Here is a 19844-nt window from a genome sequence, read left to right on the forward strand (position 1 = left end):
ACAGATGCACTTTCACAAAGTCACTTTTCCGAGTAGAACTACTACCCAGTCTCCATTAAGCTTTAATCATGATTGCAGAGTATAAAAAAAAAATAAAAATTAAGTATAGAAAAGACCTGTACAACCAGCTAGCCTTTGCTCTACTAGTTTAGGAGTCTTTATTACCATTTCCTACTGCTTAGTCAAGTTCCAACTAAAGAGGCTTCCACCTTTTCCTCTGGGAAAATACTCCACAATTAGGTGGGTGTTGCAGTTTCTTTTACAACATTGCAGGAGAATGTGTCGGTCTTTGTTGTACTCTTGCCCTTTCATTAACTGAGAACCTCCTTATCGGAAAACACAGACTTGGAATGATTTGTTTTACACCAATGATAGTTATGTAAATTATGACATTTAATATGTCAGGCAGTTACAGAAGACAGTCAAATTTGCTATTCAAAGAAAAGATAGTCATACAAACTGTTAATGGATTGAATTAATCAGTGTAATTGATAAACAAAAACTAAACTTAATCTATGTAAAGTGAGGTACTGTATATCATAAATATGTGGTGAAATGGAAACACACCATGAACTAAATCTATCCCTGGTATAATTCTACTGGAGTCAGCAGGTCAGATTATATTTATGTAAATAGGAGAAACTCCACTGAACTCAATGGATTTGTGCCTGTTACGTGTACAGATATTTGGCCCAGATTCTGTCTACAGAGACCACACATACACAAAAGGCATATTCATATATAGGGAATGGTCATCATATTTAGATATTATTGTCTAATACACTAGGAAAGCTATATTTCTGGGAATGTAATCCCAGCATCCGCTGTTAAGCCTTTATCTATCCCTAAGAGTATAGACATTCATATAGCTGGGAATAACAACTAGAGTTTAGGTCTCAGTTGAAACTGGTAAAAATATATCTACAAAAATCCACAAAAGGACCCCCATTTCCCAGTAATTTAGCACAGGTTTTGAATATTCAGATTAGAAATATAAATAATATATAGATATAGGCAATGTTGTATAGGTGGTCACTTGATACTGAAAATGCAGATTTTTAAATCATAAAAATCCTATGGATATTTTGGAGTTACTAAGGGAAGATGGTTGCCTCACTCAAGGTTACACTAAATCTAAATTTTGGCTTCTATTTACTTTTCCGTTGATTCGTTGATTTCCAAAAAAATATTTCCAATTTTATCATTTGCAACCAATTCAGATTTCAGAGTCTTATTTAGACACATATACATAAAATCCGAAAAAACTATGTTGAAAGTACATTAAGCTGGAAAAGTCAAGCACTCAGAAGTTAGAAAATACCCAAGGTAAGGTTGCCTGTGCAGCTTTAGTTTGCCCCATTGTGAGTTTGCATTCTTGTTCTACCTTTAATTACATGATCACCTACTGTATTTTCCACAGCACCTCTACATCATTCAGTACACAGGATGAATGGTGGTCAGAGAATGGTGGACACAGCTATTCAATATTTCTTTTTATCCTCATCATTCAATGTGTGGTCCCATGCATTATTTGTTCCACACCACCCACACCACCACCTTGTACTGCACACAGAATTATTAATGTCCTCCTGGGCTTTTCTATTGCACTCACCTCAAACTAGCATAATTCTTTATGAACATTAATGAATTTATCTTCACAATACCCCTGAGAGGTGAGATGGTATTATTATTCATTTTACTCATGGGGAATGAAGGCACAACATTTAAAGACAAAATTGTTAAAAAAATGTCAACTAATTTTGGGTGTCCAATATGAGAAACCAAGCCCCTGATTTCCCAGAGAGTCTAGCATTTGGTAGCACTTTATTTGTTCAATGCTCAGCTCCCATTGGCCTCATTTGCAGTTGTGAGGGCTCAGCACATCGGCAAATCAGACCCCAAATGTCTCAGTTTGGGTACTCAGAAAAAAGATACATGAAATTAGTGGCAACCAGTGAAATCTTTAACTTATGTGACTTGCCCAGCATCACACAGGAACTTTGTGGCAGTGGAAGGGATAAAATCCAATTATCCAGAGCAGCCTTCAGCATCCTTGAGGGTGAGACTATCCTGTTTCTTCCAGTAGTGCCAGCTTCATTCAGCACATACCTTCCAACTTCTGCCACAGATGAAGCAAGGGTCCTGAAGATTCCAGCCTCATTCACTGCACAACCCTATTCATCCCCAGAGCACAGTCCATCCTGTGCACTGAGGCAGAAGTCCTATGTAAAAATAGTATGTAATCATTTAACACTATATCATAATGCATATACGCAAGGTGTTGAATTAAGGTAGGGATTTTTAGTATAATTTCCTATTTTTTTTAAAAAAGAAACTTTACATTTGAAAAAACAAAACAAAACAAAAAAACCTCAAATATCTCAACAGGCGGAACCATATTGACCACCTACATGGATTATCAGTAGGATTGGGATCATCCACCAGGCAGGCTCTTCCACTTGAACTAATAAGCAATTGAATGTGGATGTGCCTAGTGGGGGGATGGAGACACAAATGTTGCCAGTGTGTTTCTCAGCTATTTTTTAGAAAACAAAGGACTTTGAAGACCCAGGAATAATGGGTTAAATTCCAGGTTCTCTAATGGTTACAGCATGTAAAGGGGTGGTTTCCCTGTGGGCTGGACAGCTGGGGGCTAAGCCAACCCTGATTACATGAGGAGTCTCACCTGACATGATCCCAGCTGCAGGAAGCTGCAGAATATGTCAGGGGTAAGTGGGTGGTTGAGTGTAACTGAGACTCTCAGGCTTCCTGCCTCTAACAGGAAGCAGGAGAAAGCTCTCCACAGAGGGAGGCCTGGGAGAGACCCTACCCAAGAAGCAGGAGAGAGACTGACAGACAGAACCTCAGGGAGGAGGGGGCTGTGCACAGATGAAACTGGGTTGAAGACTGTATAAGTCTGTGTTTTACTTTGAAGGACTTTGTGTTGGATTACTGGGAGAGGGACACTGAACTAGGGGTGTACACCTGAGGACTAAATAAATGGAAGGCTTTCTGGGGATTGTCTGAAGTACTTTGAACTGTGACTTCTTAAAAGGGCCCGATGAGACGGGACGGCCACAGAAACAAGGTGCCATAAAGCGAAACTCTGTCATCAAGGGATGCTCGAGAGGCAATATGCAGCCACACCCCTACTCAGAGTCTTCTGGTCCTGTGTCCTTAACCTGAGGCAGACACCCAAAATGGAAAATATCAGACCAAACGGTTATGTTTAGCAAGTTACAAGAAACTGAAAACGGTATTATAGTGGGAAGTGTCGGGCAACCTTATTTATAGGCAGCACTACCTCTGCTGCCTATAATATATATAAGAATATATTTCACAATATAAGCTCTTGTGAATGTTACCTAGGGTTGACATTTACCCAATCCATAAACAAGAATGCTATTACTGCAAATGGGAAAGAATTATGTTATATAATTACAGTAACAAAGGTCAAGAGGAAATTTCAAAATATGGAACAAGGAAAAAAATCCTATAAACCAATAGAGCAAATTCCCTCCACATGAATTTAGAGTCAGGATGTCAGTTGACTAAAATTTACAACCTTTGCAATATTTTGTAATTTACTTAGCTGTCAGTAGATATTTGAGATGTAAGCCAACATTTTCAAAGATAGATGCCGAGAGTTAAGCACCTAAAACTTATTTTAGACACTTTTGAAATATCAGGGCACTTATTTAGTTTTCAAAATGTAAATTTAGGAGCCGAACGAACTAGGCACTCGAGTATGATAATAAATATAAAAAATAATGATTTGGGATTCACCAACTTGTGTTCTTTTTAAGAGCATAGACAGCTTAGAAAAATCATGATTTCCAATCTTATTGCAACTGCAAGCAAACTCCTGTGACTTTTACCTGTTTCGGGACAGAGAAAGGCTATTATCTGTTTTGCTGCAGTATACAGATTGAAATAAAATTCCCACTATAAATGCAGTGATGTCACATTTTTGTATCAGATGGAAAATTGCAGTAAAGCTTCCATTAACTCTCCTAAAACATAGACTGATAGAATTTGTTTAGAATGTTGAAGTTTAAATACGCATGTGCTAAAGCTGGCAAGTTGATCCTAGCTGCTTTTCCTAACTGTATTTCAAAACCCACCAATTTACTACGCCTCCAATTCCTGGGTTCAAAAAATGACTAAACTTTTACTTAATCAGAGTAAACATAACAAACAGAACGGTAGCTTTCAGTATCCCTTCTACTTCTTACTCTGCTAGGGAAAGCCTAGTCTCATAAGTGCCCACCAGTGCATTCCTTCCTGATCACAGTATAGTTCTCTGATTCCCTCTGACCCTGCTCCCTCTCCCCTCAGGAGCCAGCTGATGACCCTTCAAATTCAACACCCCCAACCCTCCAAATGACAGGTTTCAGAGTAGCAGCTGTGTTAGTCTGTATCCACAAAAAGAAAAGGGGCACTTGTGGCACCTTCTCGAAGGTGCCACAAGTAACCCTCCAAATGAGCAGTCCAGGTTGAGGTAACATCCAGTAGTCCAAGCCTCTGTGTCTCTGGGCACCCTGCAGCATGTGTTCTTTTGGGCTTCAGCCAACATTATACCCTATCATACAATTTCACTAAACACACTTATTCTAGAACAACGCATATCACAGCATTTCAAGTTAACATAGTCACTTCTCCTTAGGGCCAAATGTATTATTTCAAAGGAGTTAAGGGGCCACAATCAATTTTTTGGGGGCAGATACTCTGTTCTATTCTGCATTGCAAAGGGAACAGTTATGGAAATGATGTAGGAATCACTTGCTAATTTCTGTGGCTTCTGTTATGCAAGAGGTCAAATTAATGACAATAATGGTCCCTTCTGACCTTAAAATCTGTAGTTAGGCAATGTAGACACAAGAACAAATGGATATAAATTGGCCATCAACAAGTTTAGGCTTGAACTTAGATGAAAGTTTCTAATCATCAGAGGAGTGAAGTTCTGGAACAGTCTTCCAAGGGGAGCAGTGGTGTCAAAAAACCTAACTGGTTTCAAGACTGAGCTTGATAAGTTTATCAAGTTATGATGAGATTGCCTACAATGGCATGTAGCCGATATGCAACTGCTAGCAGCAAATATTTCCAACAGCTGGTAATGGGACACCAGATGCGGAGGCCTCTGAGTTATTACTGAGAATTCTTTCCTGGATGTCTGGCTGGTGGGTCTTGCCCACAGGTCAGATTGGCAGAGACCAATGCAATGAGAGAGGTGGCCAGCAAAGGTGCTGCTGAGCCTATGCAGCAGGGAAATGACAACAGATGTCCAGCGTGTCTCCATTTTACATTTGGGACTCCTGGGGAAACGAGGAGGCAGTCAGAGATGCTGTGTGATTCAAACACTACAATTTAAATATTGCTCAGGAATCATGTTTTATTTATAATGAAATACAGATTTCCTTCTTCAGCCTTGAGGGCCAAATTTTAGAGCTTCAAGGGCCACACGTGGCTCTTGGATCACAGGTTCGACAGCACTGCCTTACTTTAACATATTTTTTTCCAGCAGGTGAAAAAAAATATTTGCAAAAACAAGATCATGTTCTATTAGGAAACATGTTCTGATAAAGCTAAATGTGAGGAAGTAAACTGCTGCAAAACCTAAATGGTGGAGAGACTCATTTTTGCTTGCTTCAGATTGGGTGTAAAAGCCTTTTGCATGGGATAGTCTGTTCCCACTACTGATCACATCTCAGTCTGAAACACACATCATGTGGCCTACAGAGAGACAGCTCTGGCAAAACAGACTTTAAAGAGAGCATGCATATAAACCTGGTCAATGACTAGACACAGGGTATGTCTACACTACAAAAAAACCCTGTGGCAGTGACTCTCTGACTCAGGCTCACGCTATGGGCCTAAAAATAGCAGTGTGAATGTTCCTGATCAGGCTGAAGCTGGAGTTCTGAGACCCACCCCCCTCACCAGGTCTCAGAACTCGAGCTCCAGTCTGAGCGGAACATCTACACTGCTGTTTTGAGCCATGTAACATAAGCCCGAGTCAGTGGACCCAGACTCTGAGACTCACTGCCAAGGGGTTTTTTTTGCAGTGGACAGACATGCACATACACACATGTAGCTTGCAGAATGCAATGAAAGATCACTTCTAATTTACCATCTCCTGATTTTGCTTTTAGCTCTGCCATTTTCCCTGCTGCACATCAGGACTTGGACCGAGTTTTGTTGTGCATATAAATTCTTTGAACTAAGATGTTTTGAGAGATCACTCTGACTCCCTTCTCCTGTACCCTGTTTTAAATAAGAGCATTCTCTGAGTGCCCCTCACATAACACACTCCTTTGTGTATTTATTATTTATTACTATTATTGGACAGGGACCCCATTGTGCTAGGTGCTGTACAAACACGGAACAAAAAGATAGCCCGGGTTCCAAAAAAGCTTCTGCTACAAGCAAAATAAGTCAGCGTGCATGTTTAAATTAGAATAAAATTGAAGTGTGGCAGTACTTAAATCCAAGTGCAGAGGGGTCCATGATATGTTGGCATAACATAACACAAACCTGCAGCTAAGGAAGGAATGCCAACACCACTTACCCCTCATTAATTGTGGCAATATGTGTATGCTAACTTGCAGGAGGGCCCTTTGAGTATGAAAGATAACTACAGTTTTTACACCAATGAAAGAAGAATTGGAAAAACAATAATTCCTCCCTGTGCTTCCGAGATGTTAGAGCCCTAGGGCTAGATCCTCAGCTGGTATCAATCAGCTTAGCTCCTCTGGAGTTTGTATTTGTCTAGACCTTCTTGAACCAAATTCTGCCTAGTGTATCACTTATATCATAGGTTTCAGAGTAACAGCCGTGTTAGTCTGTATTCGCAAAAAGAAAAGGAGTACTTGTGGCACCTTAGAGACTAACCAATTTATTTGAGCATGAGCTTTCGTGAGCTCATGAAAGCTCATGCTCAAATAAATTGGTTAGTCTCTAAAGGTGCCACAAGTACTCCTTTTCTTTTTACTTATATCATAAACAGCCAGGGCCACTCCTCCTCCCCAGCACCCCCTGGATCCACAACAGTGCAAGGAAGATGCCCTCTCTGGGGTACCAGCACCTAAACCCCTACTTCCCACCACATGGGCTTGGGAAAACAAACTGCCGGGAGGAGCCAGCCAAAGACCGAAGCTGAAAGAGTAGCTGCAGGAGCTGCTTAAGCAGGGACATTCAGATGCTGATGCTGTCAGGTCACTTTCTGTAGTTTTCACTCCGGACATTCTCTCCCCTCTGATTGATTGGCTGCTGCTCCAACTCTGTTACCCCATCCATCTAGTTAATCTCCACCTAACATAACCCCACCAAAGGAATTTAAGTAACAAAATAAAATAAAAAAACATTATGGAACCATCATCACATTGTTCACTCAGCTGGTGTGTTCTACCCTTCTCTCACCCTGTGTATGCCGGCTCTATTTAGACTGTAAAGCTCTTTGGGGCAGGGACTGTCTACTATTATATGGCTGCCTATGTATATTGCCTAGCACAATGGGGCTCCATTCTCAGTTGGCCTCTCAGCACTAGAGTAATAGATATGGTAAATACTAATTAAAAATAACATACTCTATATCCTTTAATTCGCACTGTATATTTTCAAACTCTAATATTTAAGATCTCTTTAGAGACAAACTGCATTATTCAGGCTGCACACAACTTTTTATGAAGTGTATAAGATGCACATTCCTCTTTATACAAATTGGTAAATCAATGCCAATTGTACCTATTTATAGAAATAAGTGTGCCTAGTTCCACATACTCAAAAATAGTTCCCTGTATTCCCTATGAGCTTAATCTAATCATTCCCATTGAGGACGCTATCCAAAGCCCGCTGTGATTAGATATGCAACATTCTGCTGTGAAGCCTCTGTTAATAATACAATGTTAGTTCTACAGCTTCCCACTCTGTGGAGGTGCTTGGAGAGCTGCACAACAGCAACATTCATGCCAACTTCAGGAGATGATGTGGGGGTAGGGGGGTTGGGTAGGTGGATGAAAGGGGAGGCAGTGCCATGAGCACACCACTTTTCTTCCCCCTTTTAAGAGTCCTTCAGGGAGTGCACAGGGAACACTTTTTATTGTGCATGGCCTCTGCACACCTGCATGGAAACATGGTTAAGTGACCACCCTGGCTTACCCAGGAGACCTTCAATGACCTGAAATTCAAAAAAACAACCATACAAAAGGAGAAATTAGGTCAAATTATGAAGGACGAATATATAAAAACAACAACAACAAAAGCACATAGGGACAAAATTAGGAAGGCCAAGGCAAGAAATGAGATTAAACTGGCTAGGGACATAAAGGGGAACATGGAAACATTTTACAAATACAGAAGCAAGAGGAAGACCAAGGACATGGTAGGCCAATTACTCAGTGGGGATGGCAAGACAATAACAGAAAATGTAGCAACGGCCGAAGTGTTAAATGCCTTCTTTGTTTCAGGTTTCACCAAAAAAGTTAGCAGTGATTGGACAACTAACATAGTGAACATCTGTGTAAATGGGGTAGGTTCCAAGGCTAAAATAGTAAAAGAACAAGTTAGGAATTACACCCAAGTTCAATTATTCAAGTGGGTAGGATGTGGTGAAATATATCCTAGAATACTTAAGGAACTGGCAGAAGAGTTCTCTGAGACATTAGTGATTATCTCTGAGAATCCGTGGAGGACAAGAAAGATCCAAGAGGACTGGAAAAGTGATAATATAGTACCTATCCATAAAAAAGGGGAATGAGGACAACCCAAGGAATTATAGACCGGTCAGCTTAACCTTGGCACCTGGAAACATAACAGAACAAATCATTGGACAATCAATTTGTAAGTATCTAGAAGAAAATAAGGTGGTAAATAAAAGTCAACATGGATGTGATTTAAGTAGATGTGATATATCTCAACTTCAGTAGGGCTTTTGATACTGTCTCACATGACCGTCTCATAAACAAACTAGAGAAATATAGCCTAGAGGAGCCTACTATAAGGTGGGTGCACAACTGGTTAGAAAAGCAAACTTAGACAGGTATCAGTGATTAACAGTCAAGATGGAAAGGTATATTGAGCTGGATCCCATAGGATCTATCCTGGCTGCAGTTCTATTCAATATCTTCATGAATGATTTGGATAATGGCATAGAACAGGGGTCTCAAACACGCAGCCTGCAGGGTTATTTCCTGCGGCCTGCCAAGCTCCCCGCACCCCATCCCCGGAGTTATTTCCTGCAAGCCGCCAAGCTCCCCTTCCCCCCATTCCCCCTCCCCTCAGCGTGCTGCATCCCCGCTCCTGTGCCTACCTCCAGGCGCTTCCCACTGCCAAACAGCTGTTTGGCGGTCCTTAGCGCTTTCCAGGGGGGAGGGCGGAGGAGTGGGGAGCTGTGCGCTCACGGGAAGAGGTGGAGAAGATGCGGGGCCGGGGTGGGGATTTGGGAAAGGGGGTGAAATGGGGCAGGGAGGGTGCGGAGTTGGGGTGGGGACTTTGGAGAAGGGGTTGGAATGTGGGTGGGAAGGGGTGGGAAGAGGCAGGGCAGTGGCGGGGCCTCAAGGAAGGGGTGGAGTGAGGGTGGGGCCAGGGGCAGCGGGGGTGTGTGTGTCAGTGATGTGGCCCTCGGGCGAATACACTAGTCCTCATGTGGCCCTCATGGTGATTCGAGTTTGAGATCCCTGGCGTACAGAGTACACTTATAAAGTTTGCAGATGATACCAAGATGGGAGCGGTTGCAAGTGCTTTGGAGGATAGGATTAGAATTCAAACTGATCTGGACAAACTGGAGAAATGGTCTGAAATAAATAGGATGAAATTCACTCAGGACAAATGCAAAGTACTACACTTAGAAAGGAATAATCAACTGCACAAATACGAAATGGGAAATGACTGCCTAGAAAGCAGTACTGCAGAAAAGGATCTGGGGATTATAGTGGATCACAAACTAAATATGAGTCAACAATGTAATATTGGGCAAAGGGCAAACTTCTTTCTGGGATGAATTAGCGCAAGTGTGATAAGCAATACATGATAAGTAATTCTTCCACTCTACTCAGCACTGATAAAGCCTCAACTGCAGTAAGGTGTCCAGTTCTGGGTACCACACTTCGGGAAAGATGTTGACAAATTGGAGGTAGTCCAGAGGAGAGCAACAAAAATGTTTAAAGGTCTAGAAAATATGACCTATAAGGAAAGATTGAAAAAGAAATGGATTTGTTTAGTCTGGAGAAGGAGGGACATGATAACAGTCTTCAAGTATGTGAAAGGGTGATAAATTGTCTTCCTTAATCACAGAGGACAGGACAAGAAGTAATGGGCTTAAATTGCAGCAATGGAGAGTTAGGTTAGACATTAGGCAAAACTTCCTAACTGTAAGGGTAGTTAAGCACTGGAACAAATTACTTAGGGAGGTTTGGATTTGCTGTCATTGGAGGTTTTTAAGAACAGGTTAGACGAACACCTGTCAGGGATGATCTAGATTATACTCAGTCCTGCCTCAGTGCAGGCGACTGGACTAGATGCCCGGTCAAAGTCCCTTCCAGTCCTATATTTCTATGATTCTGTGTTGGTGCAGGAGTCACATACAATCTGGACCCTTGAGGGTGGGAATAGCTAGCCTGAAACTGGAAAACATGACACACATGCAAACATAGAGGCAAGACAGAAACACTCATTATTCCACCCCATGCCATATCCTGGAACCAAACATAGCTAAACGTCCAAACACAGCTAAACACAGAAGAAAACACAAAAAATTAATAGAGTGAGGACTCCCACTGGCCTTTTATAACTAAACAACAGCACATTCAAATGAACAAAGGTAACACACACACAAATGGAACAATTGTAATATACTAAATAATGAATATCTCCTCCTTGATTCTCAGCCAGTGGCAGGTTTCATTACCCAGGTAATGCTTCACAAATTATACACTGATTTCCTGAGGTGGGAATGTCTCTTGTTATTTCAAATTCACCCCCCTGGCCAATAAGAAGCAGCACTGAACACACAGGTGACTCCCACCTACTTCTCCTTATCCAGAAAGATGATAGCTGTGATATGAGACTTCCAGGAATGGGGAGTGGTCAAACAAGTACAAATTGAGAGAACAAGGAGAATCCTTACTTAATTGAGAACTGTAGGGAGAAATTCTCCTTCCCTTTTCCAATGGGGACAAAAAGGATAGTTCAACCAGCCAGAAGCAAGTCTGGGATTACTGGTACCTTGAAAGGCACATGCATTCAGCACCTTAGTGTATCTACATTCCACACTATAGCATAGGAACTTGGTGGGGGAAAAATTCCTTGTTAGAATGAATGTGAATGTAGTTCACTGAAAAAAATGTTGGTGGTAACCTTAGCATCCAAAATTGTAAGTACCCTGCTAGTTTTAGGTGATACCATGGTGTGTCTTTTAATCCCCCATTGAGAAAATAATTTGAGGCTCTCTTCATTTTCCAAAACAAGCAACGAAACAAATAATCACTGCAACAAGCTTCTGACATATCACGGTACTTTTTCAGCATGGTGTATAAACAATTTTTGTGAACAGATCCTGTTAATGAGTGCAACATCCCTCATGCTGCATAAAAAGTCAACCTCACAGTTTTGATGTTAAAGAAAGAAAAAACAAACAATTCTTACCACAAATCCCTCAGCGTACTGAAACGGAGGTCTGGAAGTGTCTTCTGCTGTTGGACTCAAGGGCTTAGGATCCGACATAGAGCGCTGCATCGTCTTTGCAGATTTTGGGCTCGGTGGAGGACCCTTGGCAATATCAGCATGCAGCATCTTCTGAGGGCTGATGTCATCAGTGATGGATTTTTCATAGGGTATAAAGGCAGACTCTATAACTTTGCTTGGTGAAACAGGTGAAATGGGTGAATATAGAACTTTGGGAGATTTAGGAGGGGAAGGGACTACCTGTAATGTGGCATCTGCACGGAGATGGGATGAATAGCCTATTTCTAATGGTGTTGGACGCTTTTTATCTTTCTGTGGAGACGTGGCTGTCAAGTACTGGGGACTCTGATCTGAGTCTGTTTCTGTTTGACATCCCAAACTTTCTCCTTTGTATGTCTTCTCTGGAGCTGAAATATGTTTAATGATTTCAACCTTAGCATCCAGCCTGGCCCTTATTGAAGGTGTTCGTACCGTCCCTACAGGTTCTGTCTGTACAGAGATCTCTGCCACTGTCTGAACTGCAATGCTAGACACTTTGGAAAATGGCTTAGCTTTGTCTACCTCAGTGGTACCTTCGTTATATTTCCCAACACGAGACTTTCTTCTTGATCTGTTAGAAAGATCCCATTCATCTTGATCTTCATCATCCGTCTGAACACTTGTGTCAACGCTTTTCTTAGTTCTCCTTCTCCTGTTTGCGTAACTTCTGTCTGCACCATCTTCATCATCAGTTTGTACTCCACTGTCCACTATTTTTTTAAAACAACTGGGCTCTTCTTCCAGAGTCTCATCAAGCTTGTCATACTGACCACGCAATTTTGGCATGGAGCTCCTCTTTTTCAGTTGTTTCTCTTCTCTCACATCAATGTCCTTAAGAGACATTTCTGAAACAGAGCTTAGCATACCAGGCCTAGATATATATTGGGTAATGCCATCTGACTGAACTGTGTACCATGTTTGGCTTTGTGGAATTTCAATGCCCAACACAGTGGAAGCTGTGGTGTTTGGGTCATCGCTAGTCCAAAATGGGCCATTTTCTGTAGCAGCATACTGCCCTTCCAGAAGGGCTTGGTCTGTGCTTGTTTGTGGAGAGACAGTTCCAGAAGGGTCATAATTATACTGATATATCTGGCGAATTTTTTGCTCTTCCAGCTGCTGATGAAGCTGCTGTTGAAGTTGTTGAAATTGTTCAAGCTGTAACTGCTGCTGGGCTAAGGTTTCCTGCCTCATCATGAATTGAGCTTGTCGCTCCTCTTCTTGCTGAAATAAGAGATGGTGCTTCATGGATTGCAACTCCTCAAGTTTTTTTTGGACCATTAACTTTTCTTGTTCTCTAAACCTTTGGATTTCCTGACGTTCCCACTCTAGTTCCTCTGCAAAGCGCTGCTGCTTAAGTTTCTCAAGCTCAAGCAGTTCACGCTGCAAGTCAAGCTGCTGCTGTTTGTCTTCTTCAGGGGCAACGAGAAGTGCAACTTCATCTTCAATTATATCTGCAAAAGCTTCAGAAGCTGTAGTTAAAGCAGGCATCAAGTTAGTTGGCTCAGTGGTAATAGTTTCTATAGTGGCAGGTTGCAACCCTGTGTCAATATCAATGCCAGTAATTGCATTGTCTTTTTCAGCTGCCACTGTTGTCAAGAAACTGTATGATCTTGGAAGAGGCTGATTCTGTTGCAAGGTTGACAATGAGGACACCGAATCAATCGTTTGGACAGCAGATAAATCTCTGACAGTTGTACTGAAAATAGAACCAGGCTGTGTGGTTATGGCAAATGTGGCTGGGATTGGAGTTGCAACTGAGGAATAAACAACACCATTAGAGGATCGTAACACACTTCCAACACCATACTGGGATCCCAGAGACGGTACTATTCTTGCTTGGGAATACTGTGGTGCACTAATCCCGATGCCTGAAATCACTTGCCGAGTCTCTGGATAAGGACCAGTGGTCTTGCTTGAGTAATCCATTACCTCACCTGAAATTACAGGGCAGAGTTATAGTCCAGTCCCCCAAAAGAAGGCTGCTTTGTGGATTCTGAAAGCCATCCCATCTTGATGAATTAAACAGGGGTGGGGAACTGCATGCAAATCTTCAGGTTAATGATTTACTTTAGACGTGAAGAAAAAAGCATTGCTGAACATGCAGGCACATGCAGGACCTCTGTGCAAAACACATATGTAAAATGAAGAAATAAAATACATGTATAATCCAGACTAATGTGTCACACTGTCCAACAGAAAACATAATTACAGTAGGAAAAATTTAAAAAAAAATTATCCTGATATGAGATGAGGAACGCCACAATTATATTTTAAAGAAAGATCTGCCGCTGTTTCATACTGACCTGTAGTGACTCTTCCAGAAGTTAGATCTACTGCTGCATCTGTTGCCCCAACTCGATAATCAAAGCTATTCTTGCTTTTGTATACAAAAAGACCAGCTTCTGATAAATTAGTGTCAGACATGGATGGTTTCATACCTCCAAATCCTCTGTACCCATATGGCCCTGAGCGATCATACTGATAATGGTCATCTCTGTAACCAAATCGATCTTCAGGCAGTGTGGTTGGAGGCTGCTGTGCTGTACAGCTACTGCCAAATGGCAATTTATAAACCACATCACAACAAACAGCTCTTCTCCCTGCAGTCAGATCAACGGGCTTTTCATCTTCTTCTATTACACTGGTGACAACTCCTGAGGTAACTTCATCCACTGTCACCACTGTTCTGTGGGATTTTGTGGTGCTAAGGTCAACTGCTCCACTCTCCATTAGCTCCTGGGATGTGGAGACATCGGTCCACCCATTTGTCATACCAACAGGAGGTACAGTAACAGGTATTGCAGTAGCCCATGATACTGCATGTGTTGAGGTACCCAGGGATAAGTTTATTGGCACTTCATCTCTACCTGTAGAGAATGCCTGGCTGCCTGTTAGTCTGTATGCAGGCTCAAAATGTTTTGACGTTGTCAGCTGCAGTGGTGTTGTCATTGCATGCCCCAGATCTACAAGGCTCTCTGTACTTGATGTGTAACTTACAGCAGCTGCGCAGGTCATTATCGTTACCGTTTCTGAGACTAGTGCTAGAGAGGGTTCTGCAGCTGACACAGTGCTAAGATTTATGATAGCTGGTTGGACTGCACTTACTGGCCGCCCACATATATCACTTGACATAGTTTGTCTTCTCACATCCATGGGAGCAGCAGACAGATCCATACAGCTGTCTGTCATTTCAATATCCATTTTAGTTAAAGTACGAAGGTCAATAACATCACCAAAGAGATGGAATCTTCCATTCTCTCTACACCTAGGAGGCTCACCTATATGTGTTGGCTCTGGAGGTATAGTAATGGAGACACTACCTAAACCAACAGTGGGAACTGAGCTTTTAACCACAGACACTGTAGTTTTGGTCACCTCTGTTGTTATTAACTGTGTTACCGAACTGGGGACTGTTTCAAAAGTTGATTGTGCTGTGACAGGAACAGTGGAAAGTGTCTGCAAAGAACCTGAAACATACATGCTGTGATCTGCCATACTTTGAATCTCCATAGCTTTCATAGATGGAGTAAACAGAGGCTGCACATTTTGGGGGAGCTGTTCCTTAGAGGATGATCCAAAAGGCCAACTGGTAATAACTTGACTAGTTATAGACTCTGTGGGAGTTCCAGGTTCAGATGGCAATGTGATAACAACATAGGTTTCCTGCGAGGGTTTGGTCAGCCTTGGTGAAGATTTGCTAGAGTGTGGAGACAAAGGGGACGTAGGGGATGTGAACTTGCACTCTGCTGAAGAGACCAAATTCAAAGTCATACTTGTCAATGACAAACCTGTTGGTTTTGGCTGTTTCTCTGCTGGCTGATGAGCAGCTGTTGGGAGCTGAGGAACTGCTGGCTTAGGAGCAATGGCAGGCTTAGTTACCTCAAGGGGCCTGTGACTGAACACAAGCCCCGCTGGAATTAAGGATGGCTTGGGTGGCACAGGAGGTGGTGTCGGGGTGTATATTTTTGGGGCAGATGTCACGTTGTTCTTTAACACCTCTGTGGCCTCTCTGGCTATACTAGTAACTGAAGGTGGCACTGCAGGAGCTGTTGTCACTGGAACCTTAACCTGTGGCTTCTTTTTGGGATAAATAGCTGGCTTTGGTGGAGGAGGCGGAGGTAATGGTAGGGGAGGCGGAGGTGGTGGAGGAGGAGGAGGGGGTGGAGGTGGTGGAGATGGTTGGGCTGAAGAATCCAAAGAAGAGCTTCTAAAAAATGAGAATACTTTGGATGTTACAGTAGGAACTGAAGAAGCAATAGATGGTAATGCAGATACTGTGCTGGTCTTAGTTGTAGCATGGGTAGTAGATACAGAGGATGTGACTGGGGCTTGCTCTGAAGTTATACACACAGGAGGTTGGTCAGATGCTGCCTCAGCCAAGTTAATCCTTGTCATGTCAAACACAGCTCCTTTGTGTACATCCTCAGAAAGTACTTTATCAATAGCAGCATCAGCTGTACCTTTAATTTTTCTGGCTGTGTCTTTTTCTGGTTTGGGTGAATCAAAGGTAGTGGTGTCAGAAGCATATTGCTTGGGTTTTATAGCCGTAGTTGTGATGACAGAAGGTGCATCTTCAGGCAAAGAAATTACACCATGATCCACACTTGCCATATCTGTGGATACAACTGTCTTTTTAGGAGGCACGGTAACAGGTTCATAAGGTGTGCTTATTTCAGAATATTCTTTTGTGAAACTTAAGGGAACTTGAGCTATTGCACTGATACCTTCAGAATGTACTAATTTACCTACAACATCTGCTATGTCTACATAACCTGCAGTTTTGCTATCTATTCCAGTAATAGGTGATGAGCTCTCAGTGGTACAAATTGAAGATGTAGATGATGTTAGAGAAGGTGTATCATAAGGTAAAACTGATGTCGCACTTTCTGATGCCTCAGAGTATGTCAACATTGATGTTTCATGTGAAATGATTTCCTGAACTTCTCTGGCATAATCTGTTAGGTATTCATCTTCTATTTTTTCTGTAGTAAAGTGCTGAGTTATTTTAACATCTGGAATAGAAAGCACTGTGCTGCTGACTGAAGCTGTATCTGAAACTGTCATAGGAGCACTTGACGCTAAAGATTCACCATCCACTATATCTCTAACTATAAATACGGTTGTATCTGGTGCAGGAATTAAATCAGATGTCGGCTGAGTTGGACTGGAGCCTGGCGTTAGCTGCATTCTTTGTCGTTTCATAAGCTCCTCATAAGCAGCATCTGCATCTAACAACTGCTTTTCCTCAGTGGTGGAAGTTACTACACTGTCAAGTACAACTATCTCATGACTTTCTGGTATAATGTAAGAACTAGACACAATGTCTTCTTGGGGCACAATTGAATGCAAAGGCTCTACACTGTAATAGTCTCTCTGTCGATCTACAATTTTCTGCATAGTTTCTTCATAAATCTGATCTGGAGGTTTTATTTTTTTTTCTCTCCCTCTCTGCTGAATAAATTCACTACTTTCATCTTGTCTCATTACAAGATTAGCATCAATAGTTCCATTATATGTGTCCTCTACTAAAGATTCATAAATATAATCCTCTATTAACATGCCACCATATAAAGAGTCTTTTTCAAATACTTCTTTTTCATTTGTACTTTGAAATAGTTTGGATTTATGGGATTTGTGCATCATTTCCTCATATACCTCTTCAGCACTTTTTAATGTTTTTTGGCTACTTTCTTCTTTTAGGACCCCAACAGGTTGTTCATCTGTTGGAGAATATAAAGAGACAGCTGTAGGCAACTTATAAACCTTTTGCACTTCTATTATTTTTTCTGGGCTGATTTCAAATCCTTCAGGATCTGACTCAATACTTGGTGAATATTCAGAACAAGAAGATCGGTGCAGCTCCTCCATTTCTGCTGCCTGTCGTAACTCTTCTGTTGGAGATGCATCTTCAATAGGAGAAAGATTACTTGGTGGGGTCTTTGGACGTTCCCGTCTTCTCTGTGCTCTTAGTTCATCTTTGTCTTTCTTAGATTTTTTGCTAGAACTCTTTCTTTGCTGCTGTTCTAATTCACGTTGTTTCTCTTGTTCCTTTAGCAGCTCTTCTTCCTCCCTTAGCTCCTCTTCTTCTGAAGAGTCTTCAATGGTAGGAAGAAGAGGACCATGTGACCGGTGTCTGGCTTTGCGCTGCTGTTTGCTTTCTCCTCCCATTTTTTTGTGACTAGGACTGCTGTCACTATCTTCATCAAGAGATGACACAGATGTGGGAGATGTACCTGGAGTAAAACTGGAGGCGTGCAAACTAGAAGACCCTTCTCCCCTGGATCTGTCTTCTGGTGAATCTGTAAGACTCTCCATCTCTAGCTCTGGCTCTTCATCAAAATATAAGCTACCCTTCTGTGGTTCAGATTCCTCAGAATATGTATTTGTTATTGTGCTGTTGAGTTCTATTGTTTTGAAACGTCTAAGGCCTCCACCTCCTCCAGTTACAGTGAGTTCTTCGCTGTCTTGACTTTTGGTTTCCCTATATTTTGGTTCAGGGCTTTCATCAAAAGTTTCATCATCATCATCATCATCATCATGCCACGAGTGACGCCTTCCAGCATCCTCATCATAGGTTGTGCTACTTTTTCGCATCATCCTTCTATGTTTTCCAGCTGTCCCTTTAGCTTTGACTTTCACTTCTTCCTTCTTTTGGCTTTCAGTGACACTGATTTCTTTAAGCTGGTTCCTAATGAATTCATCATCTTCAGAACCTGAGGCATCTTCATCAGCACTCATTTCTATAATTTGTTTTCTAATGAAGTCTTCATCATCACCTGATCCTAGACTGTCTTCTCGTTTGTACTCATCACTACTTGAAGAGCCAACACTAGTTCGTCTTTTTCTCCTTGGGACAGGTGAGTTTTCACTCTCACTGCTGTCTTCTACAGAATCATAGCGTTGCCTTCTTGTTGATATATCATCTACTGCATCCGTCTTTTCCTTATAGTCTTTCTGAGTTGGAACACTTTGTTTTCCATCTTCTTCAAGACCTTCTTCATCTTCTTCTTGAATGTCTTCCAGATCCTCCTCATCTGAACTGTAAGGTTCTGGAGTCATTGGCAAAGGCTTTGTTCTATGAGGATCCTTTGTTTGTTCGCCATATATACCGTAAAGGTCTTTGGTCTTCCCAGACTCTTCCTCAGCAAGTGTACTTGCCTGAGCTTCCAAAATTGATAGAACTGTACTTTCCAACTTGGCAAGATCTGAGGGGCTTGAAGGACTGCCTTCTTGCGAAAAAGTATCTTTTTTAGAAAGTTCCTTGAGTAAATCTTTTTCATCACTGGGGATAAGACTTGGAATTTCACCAAGTGAACTCGATATCCCATCAGAAGAATACCCAGTGTCACTCAGACCTTGTGGACTTCTCTGTTGCTGAGAGATTGATGTGTCTGATTTGTCAACCTCCTGCTCCTAGAAAATAAATATGTATATATATATATCAATTCTTAATGTTGCCAGGCAATTACATACAAAGCTTTTTCTCAAAGAAGAGTTAATGTCCCCATTATGATAAGAAGTATTTTAAACCAGAAGAAGAATAAACCATAAATTAATGAAACACTAATTTTGGTATGCAAAGCCTTAAAACATTTTTAAAAAATCCTCAAATTATGAGGGTTTTTTTCAATTTAATCTAATTATGCTTTACATGACAGTTCACACAGGCAACTGATTTAATCATGTTAGGTGCTTAAGGATGATCTTTTATTTTTAAACATAAATAAATACTGTAGTCCTCTATCTTTCAGAACACTTTCTAATTATAGTCTGTTGCATAGTAGTAGATGATCATTGCAAGGTTTTGATGTGGTTTTTTATCACATTTAGTTTAAATGTGGTTTTTTATCACCTAGGATACAAAGCTGACTAAGTAGTTGTAGATATAGTAGAACAGGGATTCCTATATCTCAGCCTGCAGCATTTCTGGCATCTATCGCCTTCTTTCCCGATGTAATCTCCCATTCCCAAGAATAACCTCACCTGCCAGGACGATGGGCCTTTGGTTTCTGCCTCACACTGCTGAACTCTCTAGCATGAAGCAGAATGCATGAGATATTGAAGTGAGTGAATGGGATCTGGAACACCACAGAATCTACTGCCTGGCAGAGTGCACAAAAATTCAA

General features: G+C 41.6%; 1 protein-coding gene across 1 annotated transcript in view; it reads right to left on the bottom strand.

The window, feature by feature from the left end:
* The window catches only part of PCLO (piccolo presynaptic cytomatrix protein), a 535987-nt gene that overhangs the window by 262596 nt on the left and 253547 nt on the right, over positions 1-19844 (bottom strand). The window contains exons 6-7 of the mRNA XM_077807877.1: positions 14022-19131; positions 11641-13652 (exon numbers count right to left, since the gene is read on the bottom strand). Coding sequence (XP_077664003.1) covers positions 11641-13652; positions 14022-19131 — 7122 coding nt within the window. The remainder of the gene's footprint in view (positions 1-11640; positions 13653-14021; positions 19132-19844) is intronic.

Source organism: Eretmochelys imbricata, chromosome 1 (assembly GCF_965152235.1).
Source record: "Eretmochelys imbricata isolate rEreImb1 chromosome 1, rEreImb1.hap1, whole genome shotgun sequence".
NCBI classification, from domain to species: Eukaryota; Metazoa; Chordata; order Testudines; family Cheloniidae; genus Eretmochelys; species Eretmochelys imbricata.